The following is a 19,710-nucleotide window of genomic DNA, read 5'->3' as shown; positions in this document are numbered from 1 at the left end:
TGATCATTACCCGGTGACACTGTGTAGTGTGGGGGAATCAGCCCAGGTTCCTGATCATTACCCGGTGACACTGTGTCAGTGTGGGGGAATCAGCCCAGGTTCCTGATCATTACCCAATGACACTGGGTTAGTGTGGGGGAATCAGCCCAGGTTCCTGATCATTACCCGGTGACACTGGGTTAGTGTGGGGGAATCAGCCCAGGTTCCTGATCATTACCCGGTGACACTGTGTCAGTGTGGGGGAATCAGCCCAGGTTCCTGATCATTACCCGGTGACACTGTCAGTGTGGGGAAATCAGCCCAGGTTCCTGATCATTACCCAGTGACACTGTTAGTGTGGGGGAATCAGCCCAGGTTCCTCATCATTACCCAGTGACACTGGGTAAGTGTGGGGAAATCAGCCCAGGTTCCTGATCATTACCCAATGACACTGGGTTAGTGTGGGGGAATCAGCCCAGGTTCCTGATCATTACCCGGTGACACTGTGTCAGTGTGGGGGAATCAGCCCAGGTTCCTGATCATTACCCGGTGACACTGTGTCAGTGTGGGGGAATCAGCCCAGGTTCCTGATCATTACCCGGTGACACTGGGTTAGTGTGGGGGAATCAGCCCAGGTTCCTGATCATTACCCGGTGACACTGGGTTAGTGTGGGGGAATCAGCCCAGGTTCCTGATCATTACCCGGTGACACTGGGTTAGTGTCGGAAAATCAGCCCAGGTTCCTGATCATTACCCGGTGACACTGTGTCAGTGTGGGGGAATCAGCCCAGGTTCCTGATCATTACCCAATGACACTGGGTTAGTGTGGGGAAATCAGCCCAGGTTCCTGATCATTACCCAGTGACACTGGTTTAGTGTGGGGGAATCAGCCCAGGTTCCTGATCATTACCCGGTGACACTGGTTTAGTGTGGGGGAATCAGCCCAGGTTCCTGATCATTACCCGGCGACACTGTGTCAGTGTGGGGGAATCAGCCCAGGTTCCTGATCATTACCTGGTGACATTGGGTTAGTGTGGGGGAATCAGCCCAGGTTCCTGATCATTACCCGGTGACACTGGGTTAGTGTGGGGGAATCAGCCCAGGTTCCTGATCATTACCCGGTGACACTGTGTCAGTGTGGGGGAATCAGCCCAGGTTCCTGATCATTACCCAATGACACTGGGTTAGTGTGGGGGAATCAGCCCAGGTTCCTGATCATTACCCAGTGACACTGGTTTAGTGTGGGGGAATCAGCCCAGGTTCCTGATCATTACCCGGTGACACTGGTTTAGTGTGGGGGAATCAGCCCAGGTTCCTGATCATTACCCGGCGACACTGTGTCAGTGTGGGGGAATCAGCCCAGGTTCCTGATCATTACCCGGTGACACTGGGTTAGTGTCGGAAAATCAGCCCAGGTTCCTGATCATTACCCAATGACATTGGGTTAGTGTGGGGGAATCAGCCCAGGTTCCTGATCATTACCTGGTGACATTGGGTTAGTGTGGGGGAATCAGCCCAGGTTCCTGATCATTACCCAATGACACTGGGTTAGTGTGGGGGAATCAGCCCAGGTTCCTGATCATTACCCGGTGACACTGGGTTAGTGTGGGGAAATCAGCCCAGGTTCCTGATCATTACCCAATGACACTGGGTTAGCGTGGGGGAATCAGCCCAGGTTCCTGATCATTACCCGGTGACACTGGGTTAGTGTGGGGGAATCAGCCCAGGTTCCTGCTCCTGACCGTTACCCAGTAATTAGGTAGAGTCAACATGGTTTTATGAAATGGAAATCGTGTTTGTCAAATGTATTAGTTTTTTGAGGATGTAATCTATATATATGTTTCCCCACATTACAATAGTGACTACACGCCAAAAGTACTTAATTGGCTGTAAAGCGCTTTGAGACATGGGTGATCGTGAAAGGTGCTATATAAATCCAAATCTTTATATTTATATTTTCAAAAGGCATTCGATAAAGTGCCACATAAAAGATTTTTACACAAGATAAGGGTCCATGGGATTGGTGGTAATATATTATCATGGTTAGAAGATTGGTTAATGGACAGAAAACAGAGAGTAGGAATAAATAGGTCTTTTTCAGGTTGGCAGGCTGTAACTAGTGGGGTGCCGCAAGGATCAGTGCTGGGGCCTCAGCTATTTACGATCTATATTAATGATCGAGATGAAGGGACCGAGTGTAATGTATCCAAGTTTGCTGACGATACAAAGCTAGGTGGGACAGTAAGCTGTGAGAACACAAAGTGTCTGCAAAGATATATAGATAGACTAAGTGAGTGGGCAGTAAGGTGGTGGATGGAGCAATATCGGGAAATGTGAGGTTATTCACTTTGGTGGGAAGAATAGAAAAACAGAATTTTTTTTAAATGGTGAGAAACTTTAAAATGTTGGTGTTCAGAGATTTGGGGGTCCTCATGCAAGAATAACAGGAAGCTAGCATGCAGAGACAGCAAGCAATAAGGAAGGTAAATGGCTCATTGGCCTTTATTGCAAGTGGGTTGGAGTATAAGAGTAAGGAAGTCTTGCTACAATTGTATAGGGCCTTGGTGAGACCACACCTGGAGTACTGTGCACAGTTTTGGTCTCCCGATCTAAGGAAGGATGTACTTGCCTTGGAGGCGGTACAACAAAGGTTCACTAGATTGATTCCTGGGATGAGGGGGCTGTTCTATGATGAGAGATTGTGTAAAATAGGCCTATATGCTCTGGAGTTCAAACATAAAAGATTCTGAAGGGGATTGACAGGGTAGATGCGGAGAGGTTGTTTCCCCTGGCTAGAACCAGGGGGCACAGTCTCAGGATAAAACAAACAGAGATGAGGCAAAATTTCTTCACTCAGAGGGTTGTGAATCTTTGGAATTCTCTGCCCCAGAGGGCTGAAGATGCCGAGTCTCTGAATATATTCAAGGCTGAGATAGATAGGTTTTAGAGTCTAGGGGAATCAAGGGATATGGAGACCGGATGGGAAAGTGAAGTTGAGGTCGGTGATCAGCCCTGATCTTATTGAATGGCGGAGCAGGTTCGAAGGGCCATATGGCCTACTTCTGCTCCTATTTCTTATGTTCTTATGTGAAGGAATCAGCCCAGTTTCCTGATCATTACCCAGTGGCTCTGGCTCAGAAGGAGAATCAGACTAATTTGTTCCTTCTGATCTCTGTTTGGTGATTGTGTGTAATGAATCCAGGATTAATCAGTCCAGGATTAAGCCTTCAGTCATTGTTCAGTTGGTCCTTTGGAAAGTGTGCGCGCGGATGTCTGATGTGAGCCTGTTGTGTTGGGTATGATCATCCTCAAGTAACATGACTCCACTAACAGTGTAAAAGTGGGCCTATGTGACACCGGAGGTTCAGGGATTGACTGGCCAGAGAATCTTTCGCAGGATGAACAGAGCCACCATCCGGGGTACTTTAGGGGCACTCAGCCTGGCACTCACCATCAGCCTCAGGCGGGTGGCGATTTCTCACTCCATAACTCCAGCCAAGCTCTGCGCACCACCAACCACCAGCGGCCGTGTGCAAGAGAGGCCATAGCGGCCTCAAAAATGGGTTCCCACAGGCCAGGTGCAGGTTCCAGCTCCAGGCAGCTCAATTAAAACCAGCTTCTGGGTCTCGGCCAACATCTGTGCATGCGCAAATGTTTTCAATTGTCGCACAAGTGAAATCGCAATGAACTGGAAGCACACATGCGCAGAATGCTTCCAGTTCATTGGCAGCAGTCGCTGCCTTAATAAAAAGCAACAATGAAAGCTGCCAGATTGTCATAAAATACAAAATGATTCATTAATGCCATAGAGCTCATAACATTCAAGATCAGCACTGTAGGAGTACCTTCACCACACAGACTGCAACGGTTCAAGGCAGCGGCTCACCACCATCTTCTCGAGGGCAATAAATGCCGGCCTTACCAGTGACACCACATCCTGTGAATGAATAAATAGAGGGAAGGCTGATCTCCGTCACTCCAGTCCACACTATGTGGTTAACTGGTGAGGTCCTCAGGGCAACAAATGCCGTCTTTGTCCATGTGGCCTGCATTCCAAGAATTAAAAAAATACATTTCCAGTAGGATGCAGGAAATTAAATCTGCTAAAACATCTGGATGTGAAACAAAACGTACAACTGAGTGCTTTAGGATTTTAAGTTAACCCATAATGTAACAATTTCTGGGCTTCACTGTATATGTGAAAATGTCAACAACTAACCATAATGGGGACAGAAACTAGGCACTTGAGGCTTCAACAGCCATTACCGCTGGATGAATTCTGCAGTAGATCCTGTTAAGTGAGAGACTGTTTTCTCCCTCGTGCCACATTACTAGAGGTAGCTAGTTTTAAGACTAAATTCCTAAGACCTAGCAAGGTTTTCAGAACACCAACACTAAAATGGCAGATTGTGAAAAGCATTCCTTATACATGTCCAAATCGATGAGATGTACGTAACCACATAAAAATTTACATCACGCTTCAAATAAAGTGAATGATCAAAGTTAGGGGAGGAGGAGTGAGACAGATTGTTATTTTATAAGCATCTGTAATCAAGGCTCTCCTGGTGTAAGATGAAGGAGTCCAGAAAAAATCTAGAGCTAGAGACTATCAATATAAGAGTCACCAAGAAATCCAATAGGGAATTCAAAAGAAAATTCTTTACCCAAAGAGTGGTGAGAATGTGGAACTCGTTACCACAGGAATGCTTGAAGCGAATAGTATAGATGCATTTGAGGGGAGGCTAGAAAAGCATATGAGAGAGAAAGGAATAGAGCATTATACTGATAGATTTAGATGAGGAAGGACGGGAGGAGGCTCGAGTGAAGCATAAACACCGGCATGGACTGGTTGGGCTGAATAGCCTGTTTTTGTGCCGTATATCCGATGTAATCTTAACAAGCTCTGGACGCAGGAACACAACTACTCTCAAAATTCTTGCTGGAATTCTTTGAGGATGTAGCGATCAGGGTGGATAAAGGAGAACCAGTGGATGTGATGTATTTGGATTTCCAGAAGGCATTTGACAAAGTGCCACATAAAAGGTTACTGCACAGAAGTTCATGGGGTTGGGGGCGATATATTAGCATGGATGGATAGACGATTGGCTAACAGAGAACAGTCAGGATAAATGGTTCATTCTCTGGTTGGCAATCAGTAACTAGTGGGGTGCCGCAGAGATCAGTGCTGGGACCCCAACTTTTTATAATCTACATTAACGACTTGGAATAAGGGACTGAGTGTAACGTAGCCAAGTTTGCTGACGATACAAAGATGGGAGGAAAAGCAATGTGTGAAGAGGATACAAAAAATCTGCAACAGGACAAAGACAGGCTAAGTGAGTGGGCAGAAATTTGGCAGATGGAGTATAATGTTGGAAAGTGAGAGGTCATGCACTTTGGCACAAAAAAAAAATCAAAAAGCAAGTTATTATTTAAATGGAGAAAGATTGCAAAGTGCCACAGTACAGCGGGATCTGGGGGTACTTGTGCATGAAACACAAAAGTATAGTATGCAGGTACAACAAATGATCAGGAAGGCCAATGGAATCTTGGCCTTTATTGCAAAGGGGATGGAGTATAAAAGCAGGGAAGTCTTACTACAGCTATACATGGTATTGGTGAGGCCACACCTGGAATACTGTGTGCTGTTTTGGTTTCCATATTTACAAAATGATATACTTGCTTTGGAGGCAGTTCAGAGAAGGTTCACTAGGTTGATTCTGGAGATGAGGGGATTGACTTATGAGGAAAGATTGAGTAGGTTGGGCCTCTACTCATTGGAATTCAGAAGAATGAGAAGTGATCTTATCGAAACGTATAAGATTATGAGGGAGCTTGACAAGGTGGATGCAGAGAGGATGTTTCCACTGATAAGGGAGAATAGATCTAGAGGGCATAATCTTAGAATAAGGGGCCGCCCATTTAAAACTGAGATGAGGAGAAATTTCTTCTCTGAGGGTTGTATATCTGTGGAATTTGCTGCCTCAGAGAGCTGTGGAAGCTGGGACATTGAATAAATTTAAGACAGAGATAGACAGTTTCTTAAATGATAAGGGGTTATGGGGAGCAGGCAGGGAAGTGGACCTGAGTCCATGATCGGATCAGCCATGATCGTATTGAATGGCGGAGCCGGAGCGAGGGGCCATATGGCCTACTCCTGCTCCTATTTCTTACGTTCTTAAAATGTTATTGAATTGATGATCGATCGGAGACCAGTCTTCAGTCAGAGGGTTATGGGTTCAAGCCCCACTCCACATCGAGCAAAATCCAGGCTGACACTCCAGTGCAGTACTGAGGGAGTCCCGCATTGTCAGATGTGCTGTCTTTCGGATGAAACTTTAACCCGAGGCAGGGGAATTTTCCTGGTGTCAACATCTATCCTTCAACCAGCACTATCAGAACAAATTAACTGGGCATTTATTTCATCTGCTGTTTCTGAGATTTTGCTGCCACATGTTAGTGAAATAACTGCACTTCAAAAGTAATTAATTTGTTGTGAAATGCTTTAGGGCATTCTGAGGATGTGAATGGTATGGCAAATTTTTCTTAACAAGGAGTTTCCAAGCTTCTCAGATTCCCACTGGGAATTAGCAGAAACTTTCCAACATACACAAGTTGCATGTGACTGAATCTGCACAATGAAATTCACAGGAAGTCTGTTCATATATTTAACCACACAACATTTACAACACACCAGTCAATAGGAACACATGGTCAAGAAGATCTAACGTTGAGTTTTATTCCATTCGCTCAAAAAAATTAGCATGTAAGAAATTTTTAAATGCAACATAACATGATACAAACAGAATTGCAACAAATTGTAAATCTAAAGGATTGATTTAGAAGCATGAAAATTTGACAAATCCGTTGATAAATGTCATTCATTCCACCAGAAAAAGAAAAAACTCTTCAGCTCTTCTGACAAGCCCAATAGAAGTCTGTGCAAATAAATTTGGCAACCAAAAAAAAGTTCCAAACAAATCCCAATTATATTCGAGATGTGGAATAGAGAGCAGGCAACATCTTGTTGCTGGAGACAGAATTCTTGTTTACACTTGCAAATGTAACTAGTTGAATTAAGATTATTTGTTCTCCGTGCTCATGCCAGCTGTAGATGAAATTTATGTACTGGGGCCCTGACATAACTCTGCTATATGTAACTGATGGACATTCCCAATGGGCTCTTTATGACCATGAACTATAGCTTTGTAGTGGAGACAGGGCTGCATTTCCACTTTCACTGCGAAGTCTGGTATCTGCAGTGCTGCCTCAGATCCACAGTTGATTGATGATTTCCTCCACCGTGTAACCCTCACTAATTTAGTCGAACATTTCATCAAAGGAGGTGGAAATTCTGCAACATCCAACAGAGAGAAGGGGGATCTGTCTAAGGCTATTCTCATCTCTATGGGCTTTGTTGACCTGTATTTTTTTTTAAATTGACATTTACCTGCACAACATCTAAAGGCAAAATGCAACTTAAAAAACACCATACTTGCTAGTACAAACTGAACATTTTATCATGATAGAAGGACTCAAGCCAGGTTCCAGCACCAGCACTTTACTTTTAATACGGACATTCATTTCATTTGATTACAAGAGATAGATAGAGAAGAAAAATCCTTTCCACAGCAGACACCGGTTTCCTCATACTGATCAGATTGAGGCACTGAGACGCATATGAACTTCTAAAATACCGTATTTGTGTTACTTACACTAATTCCCATTTGTCACCATGGTACAAAGCTGGGGCCAGGCAACCACTTGATGCTTGTTTGAAATGCTATTTATTGAGGAATAATAGTCTCCAATTCCCACCCTGCTACTATACAGGACTTGGGATGAAAAAAGAACTGTGCTCAACTTAATCCTCCATTGTGACCTTCTGTGAATGTATACACATTTGGTCAACTGTTAAGTTTGGATGGTTTATTTCTGTCAGTTCTGTATTGTGGATATAAATTCACATACTGCTGAAAATTTGCTGCAACATTTTCACTGCATTTCATTTTGCATAATTTTTCAAAACCCTCATGAAACCAGCAAAATTAAAATGTTAATAATTTACACTCCTATAAGTTATTGAGCAGGTGGCAGCTCCCCTGAAGGCCTGCAAAATCAAAATGCACCTTTTAAACATACGTAGATACAGCATATTAAATCCACAACATTCTCCAATCTAGTAAAGGCCAATTTGTGCCACTCAAACAAAGAATATCAATCGAACTCAGAGCGAGTGTCCTCAGGAATCTCAACAGAGTGATTTAAACAGCGTGGGAGTCCTCAGAGGGTATCAAGTCATTGGGGACAGGCCCAATCAAGGCCATATTCATACGTCAGAAAATAACTTGATGTTCCCTTTTTAATAGTGTCCATGTGGTGGATAAGTGTTATGGGGTATTGCATCCACTGCCTCCCCAAAAATAACAACATTTAAGATTTTAAACATTTAGGTCATACTCCTACATGGTAAACTGCTTAGGACCAAGTTATGGCCCAACACAGCAAAATAAGGCTGATTTTGAACAAGTCTCACTTTAAAAACAGAATTCAACTACCAAGATATTGAGTCGTATCTATTTTGCTGATATTTTGTAATCTAAATCGCTCACAATTTAGTATTTGTACCTCTGTACAGATAAGCTTTGATTTTCACATTCAGGTTTTAAACTGTAGTTATAGTTTGTGATACATTCCACCACAGAACTGTTATTTTAATTTTTAACAGATCTGAAGTGCACTTTCTATAAGCTCCTCAGTCAATAATGGCAAAGAGTAAAGTGAAATGCAGCTCTGACTGGTACAAGACAGTAATATTCCCAATGTGACAGTGTGGAGGCAGATAATGTTTAAGCATGGGCTGGAACACATTCCAACTCAAACAATCTTCATCCCACTATTGCAAATGATAACATTTTCATACTAATGATGGCAAAGTTACCCATACTGCTCAGCAAGTGTGGAACTGCTGTATAAACTCTGCCAACTAGAGTGGTTTCAGACCCACTCAGCAGTGTGGAAAAACATCGCTTCACGTTACAATGGCAGGAGCAACTGATATGGTAAAAAAACATGTAAAAGGGAAAGAACGCAAGTGCTACACTTGCTGAACAGCAGCCCACCATGACATTTTATTGAGATCCCACAGAGTCTTGAGTCTCCTTTGAGATTTAGGACAGAGAGCAGATGTTTTTTATTGTTGTGAGGCTGTGATGTAGTACTACCAGAGTCAGCACATCGGATTAGGAGCACTGCTCAAGTGAAAAGTAAACATCAACCTTCGATTGGCCAAACGGCCTGTTTGAATAATGTAATTTCCAGGTAACTCAGAGGCCCAGGACTCTGCCACTATCTACCTCCCTCCAGCACAAAGGTTGGGTCTTTATATTTTCCATTTTTTCTTTTCTCCTCGTTTGCATTACTGGGGGGGAAAGTAGTTTTAAAATGAAGACTATAGTTAAAAAAATCTTCAAATGTTGACGTGTATTCAAACACTGGTTTGAAGGGGTTTGCCCAGTTCTTTATTCACTGTTAGAAGATTTAAAAAAAAACAAATGATTGAAGTATTGTCAACATTTTTACTTAAGAGGGAGATGAGCAGCAGACTCCCGAAACAAAGAGCTGCGAACAATTCTAAATCAAAAATTAAAACAAATTTCCCAGGCGTAAAGATAGGAGGACCTGCTTCAAAAAAACTATTTCCACCAGCAGCTAATTTTCTGTTGGTCAGTTGTCACTGGAAAGTACTCTCTGGGTATCCTGTTACCCAACTGTTCATCTTCAGCCACCAGATACATGAACAGGAAATTCAAGTAAATTTGTGTAAACTGTTAAAATGAGTAGCTTTTTAAAGACTGTGCTGTACGTTAATGCAATGATTTTACACCGACTAATAGAACAAAGTTTGGATAACACTTCACATACCATCCTAATATCAAACATCCTACACCAAGGGCAGCACGGACCTGATCCAGCAGAACATTTCTCCAAGTAATTATGCGCATATCAGGATCCAGTTGCAGTCTTGTCAGACGTTCAGTTGACGTAAGCTGACAATGTTGACACTAAGACATGGGAAGAGACAGATGTGGAAGACAAACTAACTACTTCCCAAATTACTTCAGCTACCCAGCATTTAAAAAAAAAAGTCCACCCCAAATATAAAGTAGAACCATTTTTGAAAAGGTTTTCTATACCGATAGGTCTGGTGGTTAGTGTACAATGTGACTGATAGTCCTCCTGTCACTGTCCCACCCTTCCTTACCCTCAATGACTGTCTGTCCCACCTGTGGCTTTCATATTGGACTGTTCAGCCACCCAAGGACTCATTCTAAGTGGAAGCAAGTCTTCCTTGATTCTGAGGGACTGAATGCCACTGAATGTACAGCTGCAGCCACAATTCCTCAACAAAAGGAGCCCTAATCACTGACAACCCATAGGAAAACCAACAAGTTTTCCAGCTGAACTATTTACTTGAAAGTACATCTGTGATGACAGACACTAAAATTGGGCAAGTGCTATGTCTTGATGCCTGACCTTAGGAAATACTCGATGCGAACTTCAGACTGCAACATCTTTCTACAAGTGGGGAAGGCCAGATAGCTCAGTGTGGAATTACAATGAGTCTTCGAGATATTTTTGATCAGTGGAATAAAGAGTTACGCATCATCTGGTGAAGGAGCCAGTTCACGCTCTATACATCAAACATTAGCTGATGCAGAGCACTGAAACCCCTATGTGCCAGTTCTCACAGTGGTAGGACATATGATTGTGGCCAAGATTCTTGGCAGAGTGTTACTGGTCCCAGTTGTGGGTAGACAACATGCACAGGTCAAGCACCTCTCCTTTTGTGGTTAGGGCAAAGAGAAAAGGAAAGGATAGGATAGGATAGAATATCCCCCCGCCTCCCCCACCACTTAATGTTCTTCTGAATCTCATGATCTGAGAGTATTTGGGGCTGAAAAAAGGGAAAAGCAGCAATGAATATCTCAAAGGGAAAAATCTCAGCCTATTAAAAAAATGAAATGTTGTTTAGACTATGAGAATAATGGAACGTGATTATTTTTGTTCTGACAGTATATGTGTGCGATCTAACAGGACTTTTATCCATCTGCAGATCACAGTGAAAAAAGCTCCACTTTGTAAAGAGAAGTGGTTAATGATCAACCTGATAAAAAGCAGGAACAAAATGATCACTCAGCTTCCCTGTGGCAACCATTTCATTATCTTCTACCTGACAGTTTAAATTTGTAGAACTTTCATCAGATCCTGTGAGTTCAGTATAACTTAGACAACAGAGATATGATGACTACTCCTCTCTCCCCACCGCCCCCCCACCCCAACAATTCAACAGCTGACTCGGGTTGGGAACTACACTGGTGACTATTATCTATACGTCAATGGTCACAGGGTCATTAAGTGGACCTCAAGGACCACAAGATAAGAACCAAAGACTTGATAAACTATTTCAACTGATGTTTATGTAATTTTGCTCCAGAAATTATTTGATATTCAATCCCTTTTTTGAAATGAAAATGATAAAGCACATTGACATTCTTTAAACCAAAGGCTGTAAATGACACTGGATTTCAATTTGGGATCAAAAAGCAGCAATCTCCCTGGAGGACATGAAACAAAATTATTTGAGCACTCTGTTCAAGATTCCCATGGTGGACGAGAAAAATGAATTTTATTCGGATGTCTACGAGTGTCCCTGAAGCAGTTCTGCCTGTTCAACAGCCATCCCATCATTTAGCAAATAGAATCCAGTTATGGAAACACAGGCACATGCCACACAAGTGATGGGAGATTACTAGAGACCAGTGGAGCTGGGAGAAAGCCAGTGTGGTAATGGGCTGTATGGGTGTCCACAGTGGCAAAATGTCCAGTTTCAAGAAGTTGCTAAACTTACAAGACGTTAAATTCCAGATTCCTGCTCCACTGCCAGCTGCCATGATGGTCTGGAGCTGGTCCCTTCCCACATAGCAGGGACTATTACAATTTAAACCGTTGTAGGTTGGTGACCTGTGCCTGTGGAAGCACCCACCTCAAAGAACTGTCATAATATCAGAATGGTGCCCTGCCATTCCTACTGGGAAAGCTAGAGGCCCACTTCGGGCTAAAGACTGACGTTAAAAGAACACTTTCCTCACCACAGGAAAACAAAACCAGGCTATAGGAAGTGATCCCTTTGGGATCAATTCATTTTTCTTCCTTAGATATTTGGGGCTTTTGTAAGGCCTAGTAAGGAACCAGCACACACCCTCAAGCAGGCATGGCTTCCTCTGGGTCTAACAAAGGTGTGTAGACCAAAACTCCTGGGGTAGCCCAGAAACATCCTCAAACACAGCTTCCACAGCTCCCTGTAGATATAGGGAAACACCCTCAAACACAGCTTCCACAGCTCCCTGTAGATATAGGGAAACACCCTCAAACACGGCTTCCACAGCTCCCTGTAGATATAGGGAAACACCCTCAACCATGGCTTCCACAGCTCCCTGTAGATATGGGGGGGGGGGGGGGGGGAGACTAACCGACTCACCTCCGCTGATTGGCTTTATTGGGGCAGAGACCAGCTGGTTCATATTACATTCCCCCACTACGCCCCTGCAGGAAATCTGCTGAACTTGTAACTGTCCCTGTCCCACCCCAGGAATTTAGGCTCCAGAGAAACTAAATGACAAGTCAAAGGCAGCTGACCAACTCAAATATTGAACATTTGAGATCACAGGTGCCTGCCATCAAACCCGCCTGCTTCACATGGTCTCCAAACTGTTTAATCTGACGAAATATCCCACGGAAACAAAGTGCTCCATCTTAGGAGCAGGAAGTTTAACGGACATGGTGAGAATGATGCTGTTTGAACTTGTAGCAATGATAGCTACGGAGGAGGCCAAGGCTCAGGACACCACCCAATGGATAGAAATGAAGGGGTTGAGAAAGGTGTATATCCCTATTTTGGCACCCTTACTACTTTCAACACACTTTCATCTCTACTTTTCTTTGGGACACATCCACTTGGTCAAACATGAGTAAATGAAAACAGCTGCACAATAGACATTCAGAAGTGGTTTCTTTTCCAGGAAAGTATATTACTAATCACACAGACTTGATGAAATCTGGAAGGATAAACTCAATGTGCGTAGAATTGTACCATGTTTATCAGAATATACAGATGTCACCCACATGGGCACAAAGTGTCAGACTACACTGACCCAACCTCTCACTCCTGTCAGACACATTTAAAAAAGGCAACTGGACGGCAAATTAACATGATTGAGTATTGCTCAGATAAAATGGATAAAAGACCAGTTTAAAGCCGAATTTGAGATACAAAAAGAATTACTTCTCAACATGCGCAAAATCAGGGAAAAACAATTATCGATACTGTACTGATAACTTACATTATTGATTGGATCGACAGACAAGTCTTTGATTTGGTAAAGCATTATCACAATAAACTAAGGAAGGCATCACTGTATCCTTCAACCCTGTGACCTGTCATTGCTTTGAATATTAGAAAAATAACAGATAATTCCAGGACACCCTCACTATAGAGCACATTTCCACTCTGCCAGGGGTTTATACCCAATGCATCTTCCTATATGTATAAACTGTGCCATTGCAACTGAGGCAGGGCCACACTCCTGGGAAGCGCAGCACAAACTGCTCTATAGTTAGCTGTCTCCAGGATTTGTGCTCAAATTATAACCCACCTCCTAGAGGAAAAAACAAAAGGAACACAATTGTTGTGCAAGTTTTTTCTTTCAATTGACGTGACTTTTCAGCACACTGCGATTCGGTTTTGACGGACTTAGAATCTTTGCATAATATTACAGTAACTTTAAGACTCTCTTCCTCCAAGAACAAAGTCAGAAAAAGCGGCAAGCAGTGAGGGGAAAAAAAAGAAAAGCACGACGGTGTGACGAGGCTGTCTGCAAAATCTCGAATTGCAGCACGCGGGAGGGCTCTCCTTCCTCCCTCTCCTCCTTTGCTGGGTTGTCTTTGTCATTTTCTCATCACCCTCTCACTGTCATTAGTCATCACATCTTAATAAAAGGGTCAATTCCATTCGGCACGTTGTCTACGCATTGTTGGACTTGCTCAGTTCCTGTCTGATTGCTGTGAAGAAAAAGGTGGGCATGCTTTAGTATAATCTTATTCTTTTCAGCACAAACCTGGACTTAATACATTCTTGTTGTTTGACTGACACCCCAGTAAGTTTTTCCTTCTTGAAGCTGTTTACTTCCTGCACCTTGGGACGGTATACTACTTTAAGGGTGCTATATAAATGCAAGTAGCTGTTGTTCCAGGGATGCAGCCAAGTTCTCCAGCCAAGTGGCCATCTTTCATGCATGAGCCCATTTACCATGAGCATAAAAGTATCATAACCAATCCTGTTCTCATCTGATGTCATACACACATTCCAAGAGCCACTGGATAATGATCTGCCTCACCCCGGCTGAATGTTTCTTTTTCTAGCCCTGGACACTAATTGTCGTGCCCCAACTTCTGCCCGGGCATGGATTAGTAAACTTAGCCTGGAACCTACTGGCCAACAGGCTGAACACCTTTATCAAAAATGGAACCTTATTTTTTAATGCCTGACCTTTGGCCTCCAAGACCAGAGTTTGAATCTAGCGGAGACTGCTGGGGTAAAATTATTTATTTGATTCCTAAGACTCCTGAGAAATAAGTATGGGAGCCACCTCAAACCACAGCACATATCCACACGCAACTCTATGCAAAATGTCAATCTCCTTTGTAAGCAAGATATGTTAAGGTAGAATAAAGGGAGCTGTATTCCACATCTAACTCGTGCTTTACTTACTGCGAGTACTCAATGGGGCAGTCTGCTGACCTTTGCATCTTACTCATTCTGTATCAGATCACAGGATCTTACAGTAAAGGAGGCCATTCAGGCCACTGTGCCTGTACTGGCTCTCTGAAAGAGCTATCCAATTAGTTATTTCCCCATAGCACTGCAAACTTCTCCTTTACATATCCAATTCCCTTCTGAAAGTTACTACTGAATCTGCTTCCTCCACCCTTTCCGGCAGTGCGTTCCAGACCATCATAACTCACTGCATTAAAAAAATCTCATTTCCCCCCCCGAGTTCGTTTGCCAGTGATCTTAAATCTGTGTCCTCTGGTTATCGACTCTGACAGCAGAAAGTTTCTCCCTATCTACTCGATCACAACCGTTCATCATTTTGAACACCTTTATTAAATCTCTATTAAACCTTCTCTGATGCAAGGTGAACAATCCCAGGTTCTCCAGACTCTCCACACAACTGGAGATCTGAGAGTTGTCCATTACACTGTTTTAAAAACTTCATAGATTCTTTAAAAAGTTTATCAATTGCAGTCGTAGGAAACAATTTTGCAGTGAAAACTAAATGAAGCACTGAGTACTTGGCATCTATCTTCACCAATGTCACAGCAAAGGTTGGCAGTGCTGAAAGTAGAAAAGGTTCCCGGTCCGGATGGGATATATCCAAGGTTGCTGAGGGTGGAAATAGGAGGCTCTGGTCACAACCTTTCAATTTAAGAAAAGTATAAAGGATAAACTAGGTAATTAGGCCTTTTGTCCAACATCTGTTGTGGGAACTTTAGAATCAGTTATTGAAGTCAGAGTGACTGAGCACTAGGACAGATATGAACTGATCAGAAAGAGCCAGCATGGATTTGTAACGGGCAAGTCATGTCTCCAGATTCCACACAAGACTGTCAACAAAAATGAGCATGCATGGAATTGGAAGGTAGCCTATGGATATGGGTAGGGCTAGGATAAGAACATAAGAATTAGGAACAGGAGTAGGCCATCTAGCCCCTCGAGCCTGCTCCACCATTCAACAAGATCATGGCTGATCTGGCCGAGGACTTCAGCTGCACTTACCCGCCCGCTCCCCGTAACCCTTAATTCCCTTATTGGTTAAAAATCAATCTATCTGTGATTTGAATACATTCAATGAGCTAGCCTCAACTGCTTCCTTGGGCAGAGAATTCCACAGATTCACAACCCTCTGGAAGAAATAATTCCTTCTCAACTCGGTTTTAAATTGGCTCCCCGGTATTTTGAGGTTGTGCCCCCTAGTTCTAGTCTCCCCGACCAGTGGAAACAACCTCTCTGCCTTTATCGTGTCTATCCCTTTCATTATTTTAAATGTTTCCAACGAGTAAAGACCCAGTCTACTCAATCTATCATCATAAGGTAAACCCCTCATCTCCGGAATCAGCCGAGTGAATCGTCTCTGTACCCCCTCCAAAGCTAGTATATCCTTCCTTAATTAAGGTGACCAAAACTGCATGCACTACTCCAGGTGCGGCCTCACCAATACCCTGTACATTTGTAGCAGGACCTCCCTGCTTTTGTACTCCATCCCTCTCGCAATGAAGGCCAACATTCCATTCGCCTTCCTGATTACCTGCTGCACCTGCAAACTAACTTTTGGGATTTTATAGGGGGCACTTGGAGAAAAATTCAATTCTGTGCCAAAAAAAAAAATGGCATCGTAAATGTTGGTGTTTCCCCCAGATCGGGGGGCACGGTTTAATGTTTTTCCGTTAACTCCCTAAAAGAGTTTCATGCACAAGGACCCCCAGATCCCTCTGCACCGCAGAATGTTGTAATTTCTCCCCATTCAAATAATATTCCCTTTTACTGTTTTTTTTCCCCCAAGGTGGATGACCTCACATTTTCCGACATTGTATTCCATCTGCCAAACCTTAGCCCATTCGCTTAACCTATCTAAATCTCTTTGCAGCCTCTGTGTCCTCTACACAACCCGCTTTCCCACTAATCTTTGTGTCATCTGAAAATTTTGTTGTCCCCTCTTCATCTATGTATATTGTAAACAGTTGTGGTCCCAGCACCGATCCCTGTGGCACACCACTAACCACCGATTTCCAACCCGAAAAGGACCCATTTATCCCGACTCTCTGCTTTCTGTTAGCCAGCCAATTCTTGATCCAGGCCAATACATTTCCTCTGACTCTGCGTACCTTTATCTTCTGCAGTAACCTTTTGTGTGGCACCTTATCGAATGCCTTTTGGAAATTTAAATACACCACATCCATCGGTACACCTCTATCCACCATGCTCATTATATCCTCAAAGAATTCCAGTAAATTAGTTAAACATGATTTCCCCTTCATGAATCCATGTTGCGTCTGCTTGATTGCACTATTCCTATCTAGATGTCCCGCCATTTCTTCCTTAATGATAGCTTCAAGCATTTTCCCCACTACAGATGTTAAACTAACCGGCCTATAGTTACCTGCCTTTTGTCTTTTGTCTGCCCCCTTGTTTAAACAGAATAGGAGGTAGGGGACAGAATAGGAATAATAGGCATATAATCAAGTTTGCAGTATGTGACAAATGGTGCTGGGGTTGCAGCTTTTCACTATATTTATAAATGACTTGGATGAAGGAATAGAGCCATATATCCCAGTTTGCTGACAACACTAAGTCAGGTGGCAATATAAACTGTAGATGGGAGCAGAAAGTTGCAAAGGGACATGGATAGATTGATTAAGTGAGCGGGGAAAAACCTGCAGATTGACTTTAATGTGGAGAAGTGTGAAGTCATCCTCCTTGGACCCAAGAAAAATAGATCAGACTATTTTCTAAATGGCGAGAAGCTAGGAACTGTGGAGGAGCAGCAAGATTTAGGGGCTAAATACAAAAATCGCTAAAAGCTAGCTGACAGGTACAAAAAGGCTCATGGAATATTGGCCTTTATCTCAAGGGCTGGAAGTTACATTACAGCTGTGCAGAGCACTGGTTCGACCTCATCGAGAGCACTGTGTTCAGTTCCGGGCATCGCACCTCAGGGAGGATATATCGGCCTGGGAGTATATATAGAGGCAAAGTACAACAGCAAGGAAGTTATGAACAACCTTTTATAAAACACAGATTCGGCCTCAACTGGAGTATTGTGTCCAATTCTAGGCATTGCACTTTAGGAAGGATGTGAAGGCCTTAGAGAGGGTGCAGAAAAGATTTACTAGAATGGTTTCAGGGATGAGGGACTTCAATTACGTGGAGAGACTAGAGAAGCTGGGATTGTTCTCCTTGGAGCAGAGAAGGTTGAGAGGAGATTTGATAAAAACTTTTTTTACACAGTGAGAGGTTAGGATCTGGAATGCACTGCCTGAAAGGGTGGTGGAGGCAGACTTAATCACGGCTTTCAAAAGAGAATTGGATAAGTTCCTGAAGGAAAACAAAATGCTGGGCCATGGGGAAAGGGTGGGCAATGGGACTAGCTGAGGTGCTGTTGCAGAGAGCCAGCACGGGCTCAATGGGCCGAATGGCCTCTTTCTGAGCTGCAACCATTCTATGATTCTATGGAGGGGGTGCAGTTCAGTTTTACCAGAATGATACTGGAGCTAAAAAGGTTACATTTTGAGGACAGGCTTCACAAAACCAACTTTATATTCCCTTGAGTCTGGAAGATTGTGGTGAACTAAATGAGGTGTCTATGATGATTAAAGGATTTGATAAGGTAGTGAGTGAAACTATTTGCTCTGTTAGAGGAGTCCAGAACTGTAAAATTAAAGCTAGGCACTGCAAAGGTGATGTCAGGAAGCACTTCTTCACACAAAGGGTTGTGGAAATCTGGAATTCTCTCTCCCAAAAAGCAGTTGAGGCCAAGTAATTGAAAATTTCAAAACTGAGATTAATAAGATCTTTGTTAGGCAAGGGTATTAAGCGTTACAGAACCAAGATGGATAAATGGAGTTCAGATACACTTCAGCCATGATCGAATTGAATGGCAGAACAGGTTTGAGGGGCTGAATGGCCTACTTCTGTCCCTATGTTCCCAATCTTTCTTGGATATGGGAGTGGTGTCAGAGGACTAGAGGTTTGCAAATGTTACACCCCTGTTCAAAAAAGGGGAGGGGGATAAACCCAGTAATTCATCATCATAGGCAGTCCCTCAAAATTGAGGAAGACTTGCTTCCACTCCAACAGTGAGTTCTCAGGTGGCTGTACAGTCTAATACAGGAAGTATAGTCTCTGTCACAGGTGGGGCAGAAAGTGGTTGGAGGAAAGGGTGGGTGGGGAGCCTGGTTTGCCGCACGCTCCTTCCAGCCAGTCAGCCTAGTGAATCTTCTGGAGACCATAATGGGACAACATTAATGATCACTTGAAAAAAAAATGGATTAATAAATGACAGCTAGCACGGATTTGCTAAAGCAAATGGTGTCTGCCAAACTTGATTTGAGTTCTTAGATGAAATAACAGAGGGTTGATGAAGGTAGTGCAGTTGATGTGTATGTAGGACTGGTTTGATGAGAATGACCAGGAGATCCAAGAGCTAATAGAACGCAAGCACAGGGCATTTCTGAGCCTTAAACAACAACCCGATTTGGGAGCAGCAAGGCAGCATTACATTAAGGCCAAGGTCCAACAAAAAACCCGGGACCTAAAGAACAGATAGTGGATGGAGAAAGCACAGGAGATACAGCAGCTGGCCGACAGCCATGATGTATGAGGATTCTTCACCGCAGCTAAGGCCACCTACGGTCCAAACTCACAAGGCCCACCCTGGCTGAGAACGGGGAAACACTCATCAAAGACACCAAGGTAGTCAGAGCCCGCTGGAAGGAGCACTTCGAAAATCTCCTCAACCGAGACTCTGCCTTTGACTCGAGTGTCCTCAACTCCATCCCGCAGCATGTTACCTGCCACCTCAGTAAAACGCCAGCCCTGCACGAGGTAGAAAA

The 19,710-nt window shown here is 43.5% G+C and overlaps 1 protein-coding gene across 8 annotated transcripts in view; it reads right to left on the bottom strand.

Moving 5' to 3' along the window:
- Window positions 1-12,399: 12,399 nt before the first annotated feature.
- enah (ENAH actin regulator) overlaps window positions 12,400-19,710 on the bottom strand; it is a 582,073-nt gene continuing 574,762 nt past the window's right edge. For all 8 annotated transcript variants that reach the window (XM_070885881.1, XM_070885879.1, XM_070885882.1 and 5 more), the window contains one exon: window positions 12,400-14,100. In XM_070885881.1, coding sequence (XP_070741982.1) covers window positions 14,063-14,100 — 38 coding nt within the window. In that variant the 3' untranslated portion in view covers window positions 12,400-14,062. The remainder of the gene's footprint in view (window positions 14,101-19,710) is intronic.

This window comes from Pristiophorus japonicus, chromosome 7, assembly GCF_044704955.1.
Source record: "Pristiophorus japonicus isolate sPriJap1 chromosome 7, sPriJap1.hap1, whole genome shotgun sequence".
Lineage (NCBI taxonomy): Eukaryota > Metazoa > Chordata > Chondrichthyes > Pristiophoridae > Pristiophorus > Pristiophorus japonicus.
The sequence above is the reverse complement of the archived record's forward strand: the minus strand, read 5'-3'. Positions and strand labels throughout refer to the sequence as shown.